Raw genomic sequence first — 13,873 nt, 5'->3', positions numbered from 1 at the left:
TATTGATCGAAAGAGATTTCCGAAAAAATTATTTTTACAGGGAACTACCAATTCTCGACAGTATTGTTTTGACTAGAAATCAATTTTATCACCACTGTATTTGTCTTGCTCTATTTCTAATACCTGCGTACGACTAAGTTGATGCACTGTACTCTCAACTCCATCACCCAATTTTGGACTTGATTAGCTGGGCTACCGAATTTTTATCAACGTGCAATCTGGTTCATTATTACAAGATTTTAACCTCTACGGCAATCGATTCACATCATCTCAAGCCATTATCGCCTTATCGCCGTTATTAGCCATACTATAAGCTGAACAATTATTTACTATGGCGACGATAAATGAAGGTAAAATTAGATCCAAAAATTCATATCAAAGTAAATTAGACTGCCGTCAACGTTTCTCCTTTGGAGTGGGCCATGTCTTAAATGATTTATGTGCCTCTATGTGGTTTTCCTATTTGCTAGTATATATGCATTCTGTCATCGGTTTTTCTCATATACATGCTGGTATATTAATGCTCATTGGACAAGTTGCTGATGGAATTTGTACACCTATTATTGGCTACGAATCGGATAGAACTGCAGATAAATGTTATTATGGTAGACGTAAGAGTTGGCATCTACTTGGCGTTTGCTGTGTCATAGTTTCTTATGCTTTCGTTTTCAACAAGTGTTTTGTCTGTTCTGCGGTAACAGCATGGCCGCTATTAATCTATTATACACCATTTGTTATCCTCTTTCAATTTGGTTGGGCAGCGACACAGATATCTCATCTCTCTCTAATTCCCGAATTAACTGATGATGAAAATGAGAGAGTCGGCCTCAATGCAATAAGGTAAGATAAAAATAGTGCTATTTGAAAATGGATCTTGAATTATTTACAGTAGATATCTAATGCTAGGAATCACCCTATTAAGCTAAAAGATAGTGTAAAAAACTTTTATTGCTATACGTTACTAAATAGAAGATTCAAAGGATCAAGTAAAATCCACGTACTCTTATGCATGGAGACTAGTAACCTTTACCTATCTACAAAAGTACATTGGTGGAATAATATTCAATACTAGACAGTAGATGTCAATATTTGTTCAATACTTGGTTTTATATGTTAGTCATCTTGTACGCCATTTTCATGTCAGCACGTATCTTGCTACATCCATTTGTTAGAGGAAAATTGTTGTAAAATATTCAACTTTGTAACAGTTTGTAGTGACTTCGAATTCTGTACTTTAAAAAGAGTTGCTTCAAACTAACCTTATTAACGGTATGAATGAGCTGCTAACTGAACGTTCTGTTCCTTCTTGATTGAGATTCAATCTTCCCACCGTAATCAATCTACCAATCTTGTAAGATATACGTTTCATGTCGAGATGCTTATTTTTTCGTTATATACTTTAATTGTAATGCAGGTATGCTTTTACTGTAATCTCCAACATCTACGTCTATCTTGTTGCTTTCATGCTGCTGAGATTCCATGGCGGCAAATATCGGTCTACAATCTCTCCAGCTGATGCTGCAAACTTCTCGGTAAGGTGGCTATAGTTTCATTTTAAGCATAGAGGCGATCCCCATTTTTATACGGGACTTGCATAATTTAGTGAAACGGAAAAATATCATATTATAATTCAACCGATTTATACGCACAACAGCAAATTCATAACTAGATGAATCATTAGATTTCTAAAAATAGAATTGTTTTACCTATCTTTTGTGATTAGATTACAAGTAAGAGGGTCATGTATTAGATCAATAGTTACAAAATTCATCATTGGTACAGTTAAACATCAAAATAGCATAATACTATTAGTTAATATATTTCATTTGTCATAAAGAGTAACTATTGTCGTGACCAGCAGAAATGACATATTCTATATGGCTATGTAATTTTTAAGGTATAGTTAAATTTGCTACAGGATACCAACTCTGACAATCTCTGTAGGTAATAAGCGTTTAAAAGTAGTATACACCTTATTTAATGTCTATTAATTGCACAATACAATACTTAAAAACTTCATTGTATTTTTGTTTCATTTATCAGTAGCTGTCTCCTGCGGGCAATATCTATTGCCAATCAATTACAATTCAATAATCCTAATTATCGTTATTTTTGGATTTGATTAATATGTTCCTTCCTTAATTTTGACGTCTTTTCATCTGTAGTACTTGGTAGGGTCAGTCCTTGGTATCGGTTTAATAGCCGCTATTATCTTTCATGTTGGCACTAAAGAAAAGCGTCAACATGAAATCAATTGCCGAACTACGCAAGAACGGTATAAGAAAAAGACCTGGATAGATTGGTTGAAATCTTCATTATTCTACCGGGTAAGCTAACTACGGTATATAGTAGTAGCGAATAATTAGAATGTTATACAAGTTCTACGTATCATATGCTAGCTATAATTGATAATTAAGCTATTAAAATAGAATTTAAAACTGCTTATCTGTTTTTAATTTTTTTGGATAATGATGCTTTAAATTGTTATAGTACATCTTTAAATAGCTATCATTAGTAATATCATCAAAACTAAAATCATGTTATTCTTGTTTTAGCATCGTTGTAATGTAAAACTAAGAGCTAAAAGTTCTATTCATTATTATTTAGGTTGCCGTACTATATATGTGTAGCCGTTTAATTGTCAACATAACTCAAGTATATATTCCACTTTATGTCATAAAAACTCTTCATTTACATAAGGTAAATAGTATTTTAGTATAACTGCTTTCTCTGATTGATACTAAAAATTTACTATGTTTATGCTATTTTATTCTAGCTCCTGCTTCTAACTTTCATTCTCTCAAATATAAATTTCTTATAGATGCATATCGCTTTAGTACCACTCACAGTCTACGTCAGCGGTTTTCTTGTCAGCTTAGTATTGAAACCTATCAACTACCATCTCGGTCGCAAAATTACATTTTTCTTAGCTTTGGTGATGTGTGGCGGCTTCTGGTAAGTTTTGGGGATTCAAGAAATGTTTTATTTGAATTAGCACGATCATTTTACCTTTTATTCGATTCATATACTATATAATCTCTTGTAGTTGCTGTATTTATCTACTACCAGCATCCCATGCTTACGTTGTGTACGCAGGAGCGACAATGTTAGGCGTTGGCGGCACGTCACTTTTGGTTACCGTGTTGTCCATGACAGCAGATTTAATTTCCAAAAATGTCGTGAGTATTTTAGTTTTTTTTGATACCATTCATCAGTACTGATTCGAACAAAATAAACGATTTATTTATTTAAACATTGCCTGTTTGGCTATAGGAAAGTGGTGCATTCGTTTATGGTGCCATGAGTTTTACCGATAAATTATCTAATGGCATTGCAGTAATAATCATACAATCAATACACCCTTGTGCTCACATGTTTGCAAAGTAAGGCTTATATTTAGTGATGATGCTGTATATGCGTAGCTGAAAAATTTCTTAAAACAAATGTTTTCTTATACCTTGCTTAGAGATAACTGTGCTAATTCGGCGGCCTATTATCGAAGTGTGCTCACTTATGTTCCTGGAGGAGCAGCAGCTGTTGCCTTTTTATGCTTATGTACTATGATGTACACCAAGATGCCTTCAACTACTGACGGTTAGTCAAAGGATAATATATATATCTATAAGTCATTCATTTTAAATTAAAAACTCATTCCTTATGCAATTCTCTGCAGATTTGATAGCCTACGATGATGGAGACAATGTTCGTACGAATCCGCGATCGGCCGGCATTAACGATCCAATTATGATAAATGATGATCTCTTAGAAGAAGCGAGACCACTCGTCTTTTAGGCAAAGCTTATCACCGTTTTAATTCTATGACAAGAATTTTATAGTAGTGCCAGACATAAGGTTAACATTACTAGATGTTCAGTAATTAAAGCAGAAGTTGCAATAAACGAATCAAGATTTTTCTAGCTAAAGGTTGTGCTTCAGCACAGACAGAACTGCAAATTAAATGCAGAGCATTCTTAATTTTACACCATTTCAACTTAAAAAAGGTCATCATAGTCTAACTTTCATTTATTAGGTTATACAAGGTTTCTGAGATGATTAAAAAATGATTGTTATATAGAAAATTTTAAAATGATTATGAAAATTATTTTATGAGCTGAAAGCCGATACGTGATATATATGTAAGGATGTACTCATGCATCGTTTTAAGTGTTGTGCAATTGTGCATTTGTATAGTGAGCAATGATGCTTCTTATTACAATGTATTTGAGCTAAACTTATTTTGTTTTACCCTATAGATTATATTACTAAGAATTGCATTCGAATAACATAACGATTACTTTCTAAACTTCCATAAAATAGTTTATTCTGGAGAGAATGATGCGCATAGCGCTCAATTTATTCAAAAATAAAAAAAAAATAACACGTATTATATCTACCAATACCATAGAATGCTATATCGCTTTTCTACAAAGTTGCATTATATCTATGGCTATTTTTGTGTTGTATCTGATAAGAAACTTTAAATAAATAAATAACAATTTCTCCGTATCTTCTTAGTTACTGCATATCTGCGTAGTGTGCATGTTCACTTGCATAGTTCTAACATCTTCAGCGTACGCTTATTTAGCTAGAAAGATTGATTCTATACGGCTAATACTCGATGCAGCAGGCAATTACAGTACCCATAAATACGCTAAATTAATTACAAACGATCTCTAGTTGTAATGTTTCCGATCCAAACAGGTTTAATCGCAACGTCAATAAATACTGTTTATAAAACTAGCAGTAAATAGTAGTCGCTCCGACTCCAAACAATGCGTCCCATGGTCCGCATATCCGATACTCGCAGCTTTTCTTTAGGCAAAACCCCTACCACAATAGTTGGTTGGATGCCCAGAAGACCTTCGTATCTCTAGCTTTGCAGACTCATAATTGCAAAGAATGGCTGATCATCACCTTCTATATGAGCAAATTTGTCAGGCTTACGAAAGAATTAAAGAGTTTATACGTTGTACTCCATTAGAGCGATCGTATCCGTTAACAGAAGGCACTTCTGGCCAAGTATTCATTAAATTAGGTACTAATGTTGATCTTATTTATATAATCATCTCTTAATGTTCAAGTTGATACATACTGGATAGCATTAGTATCCGATTTTGCATATGCTCCCACAACTTATAGACCACTGGATATTCATACATAGCGGTATAACTGAGTATATTATGGTTTAGCAGTAGCTACATGATTAATATTGATAAATGATGACAGCCTATAACAGGATTTTATGCATGGCTTGATAAAGTATGAATGTGCAATCTCTGCTATTAAGGCGAGATTACAAAAAGAAAGGCTGTTAATGTACGCCTATATCTTGCATCTTGTAGAATACTGTACATTTGTTTTATATCAGCATTTCTTGTTAATAGAGGGCGTGATCATTTTTAAAAATCTACCATTAAGATACTTGTATAACCAAAAGGAGTTTGTTGTCTAAAGCTGTTAAGGTCAATATACCTCTTACTCCTGCAATAAAAATATCTCAAGATGGAGTCATTCAAGTTTAGAAATTGTAATTTAATAGTAGTATCCGCATTAAATACATTAGATATTTTATACTTTTGATTCATGGCCAAGGATAATTCTTTGCTGCTATCAAATTGTTCTACAATCATTTCAAATGATCTCCATGTCTAAATTCACATAGCTTTTATACGTAAACATGTTTAAGTTGCATAGAATTGTCACTTTAAACAGAATGATTTCATACAACTGCCACTGTTCATTCTTAGAAAGTGAACAACTAACTGGTGCTTTTAAAATCCGCGGAGCGTTCAATAAATGTATGCTTCTAAAAGAGCGAGCAGCTGCTTCTGGACAGCAAGTACAAGTTGTTACTGCTTCGACCGGAAATCATGCGATGGCATGTGTAAGTATATTCAAATTTGATCAGATAGATAATACCTTCAAATGACGACTTCACAACTAATAATGAGAACTTAAATGACAATTTAAATTATATTATTTCCTGAATGATCTTAAATTATGAATATTTTTACACCATTAATGGAAAAAACTTTTAGTTCCTTGAAACTAAAGCATGCACTCTGTTACAGCAGACTTTTTAATTCATCCGATCCAATGGTGTATCAATTTTAGAGATTTTAAACTCGATGAACATTTGCTAATTATGGAATAATTAGTGAATTAATAAATTATTACTAATAACTCCTTAGACTATAGCTATGAAGACAACGCAGATATCTGGCAAGATTTTCGTACCAAATAATGCTAGCCAAGCAAAATTGAGAATGATCAATTTGATGGGAGGATCTGTTCACCATTACGGTGATGACTGTTTTGAGACAGAGAAACGGGCACGTCAAGAGGCATTGGATAATAATTCGATCTATATTTCGCCTTATAATGATTTAGAAATAGTAGCAGGTCAAGGAACGATAGGGTAATGAATAAATTATAATTTATTTATAATATCTATATGCTTCAGTATACGCATATCAATATTAAAATAATGAGTAAGTAATAGACATCATTTATTATAGAGTGGAAATTCTTAAGCAGCTACCGGAAGTGGATGTTGTTATGGGTTGTGTTGGAGGTGGTGGAATGCTGGGAGGTATTTCTGCTTATTTAAAAGCAGCTAAGCCTTCTATAAAGGTTGCTATTATTGAAAAGGGTTGAATATTGCATAAAACGTAGAGTAATCTACGATTAAAGTAAAACTAATTATTAAAAGATATGTATGATAGGCATCTATGAGGACTTGTTGCATTAAATTTTGCAGATTATTGGTTGTTCTCCAGCAAATTCTGCCGCTATGTACCATTCGATCCGAGCTGGGAAAGTCATAGATATTGAGAATAAAGAAACATTATCCGATGGATCTGCTGGCTCTATTGAAGAAGAAGCGGTGAGCTAAATTTTCTTGAAGTTGTAATTATAGCTTTTTCCAGGATTGTATTACACAAATCGATTTGCAGTCAAACTTTACGATGATCGTAACTGAGTTCTTTTCAGCTGCTGTTTTATGAGCCATATAAAATTTTTATATAGGTTACTTTTGAGATATGTAGAAAATATATTGATGAATGGGTGTTGGTGACTGAAGAAGAAATTGCTGATGCTATATATTTTATGATGGAACAACATCATAAGGTACTGACATTCCTAAGACTGTCTATGCTTTGACTTTGAACTCATTTATAAGTGCCATTTATATTCTTTAGATTATTGAAGGCTCTGCAGGCGTTCCTATTGCCGCTTATTGTAAAATGAAAGAGCGTTGGATAAAATGAAAGTAGTAATAATTGCATGTGGCGGCAATATCAACATGTCGATACTGAATAAAATTATATTTTCGAAGAATAATTCATAATAAGCATTCAATCAGTACTCTAATCCATTCTAAAATATTAACAATTTTCCGTTAAAAAGAAACAAGAAAAAAACTTCAAATCAAGCATCATTGGCGGACGAGTTATTCGTAATGATGGATACAGCATCTTTGTGTTTATCGACTTTTATTTAATGTTATAGCAAGACAAACAACTTTACATGTCATTTTCATCTTATCAACTATTAATCAAGTATTTTTACGAAAAAAAACTAGTAAATTACGACTAAAATTGATATGTGTGTAATATATTGTTAAAATGATTTCATTATTAAAAATTATCTTCATCAGCTTTTGACTTATTGAGTTCTTCAAATCGTTCAATAACTTTAACAATTGTTTGTTCGCCATAAACTTGGTTATTTCTGGAGCGCACGTTGACGCTTTTATTTTCGCACTCCTTCTGTCCTACAACTACGAAAATTTTGTGCAATTTTATCAGATAATGGAAGATCTAGGTTTTAATAGCATCATCAGTACTAACCCATGCTGAAATTGTATTGAGCTAATTGAGCATTCCTAACTTTCTTATTCATAGTATCACCAGGTGCCAAATCCACATCAACATAAAAACCGGCACTGTGTAACTGATCACGAACCTGTAAAATATTATAAACAATTAACCCGATATATAGTTTTTGGTTTTTGCCAATAGCAAGACAGTGATGCTGTACTGATTGGCATGGTGTTGCAAATTAAATATTTAATTTGATGTACTTGAAGTGCGTATTCGTCGAACTTCGCAGCCACAGGAATGACCATAGCTTGCCTTGGTGAAAGCCAAAACGGCCATTTACCAGCGAAATTCTCACATAGAACAGCTATCATTCGTTCGACTGACCCTAAGATAGCTCTGTGTATGATAACGGGTCGCAATGTATCGTCGCCATTCTTCCTGTAATCAGTAATGAAACAATTTATGATAGCTAAAATTTAGAAAACCAGAAGAATATTGTTCAATCAATTTAAGAAAGTATGTATTCAACATCCAAAAATCAGTTACAAAGTATTACCCAACATAGGTCAGATTAAATCGTGTCGGCAACTGAAAGTCAAGCTGAATCGTAGCACATTGATGAGGTCTACGTAGTGCATCCAAGACTTGAATATCGATCTATATATCATAAATATTGCAATTACGCACAGCAACATGCCAAGAAGTGAGCATTAGACTATACCCGGAGGATTATAATCTCTTATAACTTTACTGTTGAGTTCATATACCTTAGGACCATAAAATGCACCATCCTTCTCTTTTAAACCCCACTTTAAGCCAAATTCATCTAAACTTTCTCGAAGTTGTTGCTCTGCTCTATCCCAAGTTGCGATTTCACCCATAAATTCATCAGGTCGGGTCGACAAGAAAAGTTTCAATTGGAAACCAAGCGTGTCGTAGATGTACTTTAAGAAATCTAGGCAGCCCTTAATCTCATCTTTCACCTGGTATAGAAATGAGCAATTTATTGCAGGAAATTAACTTCTTTTCGTTTAAAATATTAACAGGAATTACCAGTATTATATAGATTAAAAATTTCTTACTTGATCATCACGACAGAAAATATGAGCATCATCTTGTTGAAAACGTCTAACTCTTGTCAATCCTGACAAAGTACCAGAGAGTTCATTACGATGAAGGACACCAAATTCAGCATAGCGAAGAGGTAGCTCGCGCCAAGATCTTGGTCGATGTGAGAACATAACACTAAGACGTGTTGATAATTATATAATTAGATATAAATTTGCTGGCTAATTTTTTTGTAAATTTAATTTCATATGATAACATCATTCCATACCAATGGCCAGGGCAGTTCATTGGCTTTAAGCCAAATTGGTCTTTTTCAACGTCAAAGGTAAACATGTCATCCTAAGATTACACGAATACAAGTTAACAATGCTAGGCTGTAGATATAGCATTATTGATGGGTTAGTCTAGAAGGTCGATTTGCAACTCTTTACTGACTTTGTAATGTTGCCAGTGTCCCGATGTCATCCATAATTTACTGCTATAAATATTTGGAGATAAAACTTCGTGAAATCCTCTTTTGCGGTACTGATCCTAGAATATAGTATATAGCTATTACTATTAACAACTTTAGCAACATTGCTAAATAATTAATAAGGGTTTTTACCCTCATTAATTGCATTAAAATTCCATATATATGAGCACCACGGGGTAAGAAGAAGCAGCTACCAGGCGAAAGTTCACTAAAGAAGAATAATTCTTGATCCTAGTCAGTTAAAAATAATAGCCCAAGATACCTTCAATAAATGCTAACCATAAATTATTACAAGTTTAACGTGTAAAGAGTTTTGATAATATTTTTGGTGGCTGAGTATACACACCCTGCCAATTTTTCGATGGTCTCGTTTTGCGGCTTCTTCCTGAAATTTTTTCCATTCTTTCATCTGTAGACATAGATACATACGAATTTAAAAATTTTAGAATTGTAATACAACAACAATATAATTGTTTATTATAACAATATCAATCAATTATGATACTTTTCAAATTTTTTAAATACGTACTTGCTTGCTATCTGGAAATGATATTCCGTAGACTCTTTGCAGGCTTTCAGCTTCGCAATTACCTTCCCAATAACTGGAAGAATTCTATGTGAATAAAGACGGCTAGTTTACATTTATGAAAAACACATCTGCTATGAATATGTTATACTCCAGTCACAATGTACCTTAGTCAATGTCATGGCTTTAATTTTACCGGTGTGCCTTACATGAGGGCCACGACATAAATCGATTAATGGACCGCACCTGAAGAAAGAATTCAATTTATTAGGGTATTAGTAGTAATTTCTAAGCTATGCATCATTTATTATTTCCAACAGATATGTCTGGCTACCTGTAAACAGTGGTGGTTGGCGTTTTTACTCTTTCTTCTAGAATTCTGACCTTGAACTTATTATACTAGAAAAAGAGATATTCATGCATGTCCATTGAATCTATGTTACACTATTGACAATTTGATTTTATACAGTTTCAGATCGTTTTCTACCTTGAACATTTCAAGTAAATCTTCTTTCTTCATTTCCAACTTCACGAATGGCTGCTTGTCTTTCAAAATCGCTTTGACGATAGTGTCTAATTTTTCGAAATCGTTACCGGATACTTGACTAGAAATTAACCATTTAAAGGTTTAGTTGTTGTACATGCTGATGAAGATACCATGAAATGTGTTACCATCAACTAAAGGATAACTAGGTTTATATACTTTTTTTCTATAAACATATCGTAGTAGAATCCTTCAGCAATCGGTGGTCCATAGCACAGACATCCACCAAAATATCTCTCCATAGCTTCACCCAAGATATGCGCACTGGAATGCCAGTATACTTTTTGAGCTATTATATAGTGATGTTGAACAAAGATATAAATTAAAAATCATGCGAAAGAAAAGTAGCTTCGTAATTTCACATTGACCTTCTTCATTATCAAATTTTAGTAATTCTAAAGTACAATCTTCAGTTAACGCTTCATCCAGGTCTTTAATAACGCCATTGACCTAAAATTTAAGACAACAATGATAATGTAATTAAAATAAAGAATAGGTAAAATTATTTACCGATTGAGTTAGTATTAATTGTTACAATATAGTAATTACCTTAGCCACTACGCAATTATCAGCAAGTCCTTGGCTATCAAAAGAGTATAATAAAAGTAGAATTGGTTAAGACAAGAATAGGCTATAGTTAACAATTTTTGTTTTACGTTAAAGAACAAAAAATGCCGATTACGAATAGGATTTATGTATACCACGCTTTATATACCTGATTGAAGCTGCAACTTTATAAGAGGTCGTTTTCCATGATTCACCTTCAACGACTTTACCATCCGGAAGGGTTATTTTAATAGGATGGGATTCTTTTGCTAGTTTATGATATTCACAATATGGAAAAATTACATGAATATTTGGAACCCAAGGTGGGTTTTATATTAATGATAAAAGAATGTAATTGTACATTGTAATGTGATTATCAAATGTTCTTTTAATGTTATCAAGATCAATAAGTGATTGATAACTTTTACTACCAACTTGTATATTCAACAGGTGCAGTAGAGTCTAAACAGTAATATATGTACGCGTCAGGTAGGCAAAATACTATCACCAGCATTAGAGTGGAAGTTCTTGCTTGCATACAGTATTAGTATTTCAGGCTAAGATAAATTACTGTACATAATAGTTAATATCTAATTTTACTATCGTATTACCTGCAATTTTCGCATCGTATTCGGCCTTGACTCGGTCAAAGATGTCAATTCTTTCCTGTATGTAAGCGGGCCACGGGTTTAACTAGAATTGTTTCAATAACAATGAAAAAGTTGATTTTAAAATCATAACACGTTGTTGTTGACCAAATCTGTCGACTTTCAGTCGTAGACTGGATTACCTCCACTAAATTAACTTTTGTCTAAGGTATCCTACTATACAGTACTCCTGTTACAAGATTCCATTTCAATGCCGATGTATAAGTAATTAATCACATAGAGCACTGGCATTTCATGCCACTTTGCTGAAGTTCAAAATTAGAGCGAGCAAAATCATGACTAAAGCATTGTACCGTTAAGATCACTAAGCTTCCATCAAAAGGTAATATTTCTTCAAGTACAGTAGTGCATAACTGAACGTAAGTAATGGTTTACGACTATACTTTAGTTGGCTGAATTGAGTGGTGTATTGAAGATATGATGACCTACTCGTAAGTATGACTGCTTGCTAGTCTGTCTGTAGAGTTATATACAGTAGTTATTGAATTCTTCTTACTTTAGTTGTACTTCATCAGAATGAACGTCTTGACTGCCTAAAATAGTTTTACTTTAGTTGTACTTGAAAGACAATTCATGTCTTGATTGCAGTGACTATGAATCTAATAACATACAGTAAGCTGCAGTGATTATTGACTACTCTTTTTCACTTTATTTGACTGAATTGAGTGATGTATTGAAGGTATGATGACATGAGCATGACTGCTTACTAGTCTGTCTATAGAGTAGTGTCGTAATTGAATTCTTCTTACTTTAGTTGTACTTCATCAGAATGAACATCTTGCCTGCCTAAAATAGTCTTACTGTAGTTGTACTTGAAAGATAATTGATATCTTGACTACTTTTCGACTGGTATCTAAGATACGAGTCTAATCACACAGACAATCAGCTAGGTTGCAGTAATTTTGACTACTTTTCTTGACTTTAGTTGATAGGATCGAGTGGTATATGGAAGATAGAATGATATGAGCATGACTGCTTACTACAGTAGTCTGTCTATAGAGTTGTGTCGTTATTGAATTCTTCTTACTTTAGTTGTACTTCATCAGAATGAACATCTTAACTGCCTAAAATAGTCTTACTGTAGTTGTACTTGAAAGATAATTGATATCTTGACTACTTTGAGACTGGTATCTAAGATACCAGTCTCATCACCCAGACAATCAGCTAGGCTGCAGTGATTTTGACTACTTTTCTTGACTTTAGTTGATAGGATCGAGTGGTATATGGAAGATAGAATGACATGAGCATGACTGCTTACTACAGTAGTCTGTCTATAGAGTTGTGTCGTTATTGAATTCTTCTTACTTTAGTTGTACTTCATCAGAATGAACATCTTAACTGCCTAAAATAGTCTTACTTTAGTTGTACTTGAAAGATAATTGATATCTTGACTACTTTGAGACTGGTATCTAAGATACCAGTCGAATCACCCAGACAATCAGCTAGGCTGCAGTGATTTTGACTACTTTTCTTGACTTTAGTTGATAGGATCGAGTGGTATATGGAAGATAGAATGATATGAGCATGACTGCTTACTACAGTAGTCTGTCTATAGAGTTGTGTCGTTATTGAATTCTTCTTACTTTAGTTGTACTTCATCAGAATGAACATCTTAACTGCCTAAAATAGTCTTACTGTAGTTGCACTTGAAAGATAATTGATATCTTGACTACTTTTCGACTGGTATCTAAGATACGAGTCTAATCACACAGACAATCAGCTAGGTTGCAGTAATTTTGACTACTTTTCTTGACTTTAGTTGATAGGATCGAGTGGTATATGGAAGATAGAATGATATGAGCATGACTGCTTACTACAGTAGTCTGTCTATAGAGTTGTGTCGTTATTGAATTCTTCTTACTTTAGTTGTACTTCATCAGAATGAACATCTTAACTGCCTAAAATAGTCTTACTGTAGTTGTACTTGAAAGATAATTGATATCTTGACTACTTTGAGACTGGTATCTAAGATACCAGTCTCATCACCCAGACAATCAGCTAGGCTGCAGTGATTTTGACTACTTTTCTTGACTTTAGTTGATAGGATCGAGTGGTATATGGAAGATAGAATGACATGAGCATGACTGCTTACTACAGTAGTCTGTCTATAGAGTTGTGTCGTTATTGAATTCTTCTTACTTTAGTTGTACTTCATCAGAATGAACATCTTAACTGCCTAAAATAGTCTTACTTTAGTTGTACTTGAAAGATAATTGATATCTT

The 13,873-nt window shown here is 33.4% G+C and overlaps 3 protein-coding genes across 3 annotated transcripts in view; 2 read left to right on the top strand and 1 right to left on the bottom strand.

Annotated features, from left to right (window-relative positions):
* Positions 1-331: 331 nt before the first annotated feature.
* Positions 332-3,599, top strand: TRIADDRAFT_30948 (uncharacterized protein; the record flags this gene model as incomplete). The annotated part of the gene is made up of 9 exons (XM_002116394.1): positions 332-840; positions 1,415-1,495; positions 1,919-1,982; positions 2,166-2,327; positions 2,608-2,700; positions 2,822-2,955; positions 3,047-3,179; positions 3,274-3,374; positions 3,467-3,599. 9 exons carry the CDS (start codon positions 332-334, stop codon positions 3,597-3,599), a joined length of 1,410 nt encoding a protein of 469 aa, XP_002116430.1.
* A 1,300-nt stretch (positions 3,600-4,899) lies between these two features.
* TRIADDRAFT_60349 (uncharacterized protein) lies at positions 4,900-7,271 on the top strand (the record flags this gene model as incomplete). Its single annotated transcript, XM_002116393.1, has 7 exons — positions 4,900-5,035; positions 5,748-5,884; positions 6,192-6,418; positions 6,519-6,633; positions 6,761-6,886; positions 7,030-7,131; positions 7,203-7,271. 7 exons carry the CDS (start codon positions 4,900-4,902, stop codon positions 7,269-7,271), a joined length of 912 nt encoding a protein of 303 aa, XP_002116429.1.
* Positions 7,272-7,640: 369 nt separating this feature from the next.
* The window catches only part of TRIADDRAFT_50865 (uncharacterized protein), a gene marked incomplete at both ends in the record, with an annotated part of 9,542 nt that continues 3,309 nt past the window's right edge, over positions 7,641-13,873 (bottom strand). Inside the window, 19 exons of the mRNA XM_002116313.1 lie at positions 7,641-7,783; positions 7,854-7,968; positions 8,087-8,264; positions 8,383-8,483; positions 8,594-8,809; positions 8,909-9,071; positions 9,163-9,233; positions 9,330-9,425; positions 9,499-9,597; positions 9,713-9,775; positions 9,896-9,979; positions 10,060-10,138; positions 10,227-10,291; positions 10,380-10,497; positions 10,596-10,725; positions 10,805-10,886; positions 10,986-11,019; positions 11,152-11,251; positions 11,594-11,643. Coding sequence (XP_002116349.1) covers positions 7,641-7,783; positions 7,854-7,968; positions 8,087-8,264; positions 8,383-8,483; positions 8,594-8,809; positions 8,909-9,071; positions 9,163-9,233; positions 9,330-9,425; positions 9,499-9,597; positions 9,713-9,775; positions 9,896-9,979; positions 10,060-10,138; positions 10,227-10,291; positions 10,380-10,497; positions 10,596-10,725; positions 10,805-10,886; positions 10,986-11,019; positions 11,152-11,251; positions 11,594-11,643 — 1,987 coding nt within the window. The remainder of the gene's footprint in view (positions 7,784-7,853; positions 7,969-8,086; positions 8,265-8,382; positions 8,484-8,593; positions 8,810-8,908; positions 9,072-9,162; positions 9,234-9,329; positions 9,426-9,498; positions 9,598-9,712; positions 9,776-9,895; positions 9,980-10,059; positions 10,139-10,226; positions 10,292-10,379; positions 10,498-10,595; positions 10,726-10,804; positions 10,887-10,985; positions 11,020-11,151; positions 11,252-11,593; positions 11,644-13,873) is intronic.

The sequence above is a fragment of the Trichoplax adhaerens genome, genomic scaffold, assembly GCF_000150275.1.
Source record: "Trichoplax adhaerens TRIADscaffold_15 genomic scaffold, whole genome shotgun sequence".
NCBI classification, from domain to species: domain Eukaryota; kingdom Metazoa; phylum Placozoa; class Uniplacotomia; order Trichoplacea; family Trichoplacidae; genus Trichoplax; species Trichoplax adhaerens.
The sequence above is the reverse complement of the archived record's forward strand: the minus strand, read 5'-3'. Positions and strand labels throughout refer to the sequence as shown.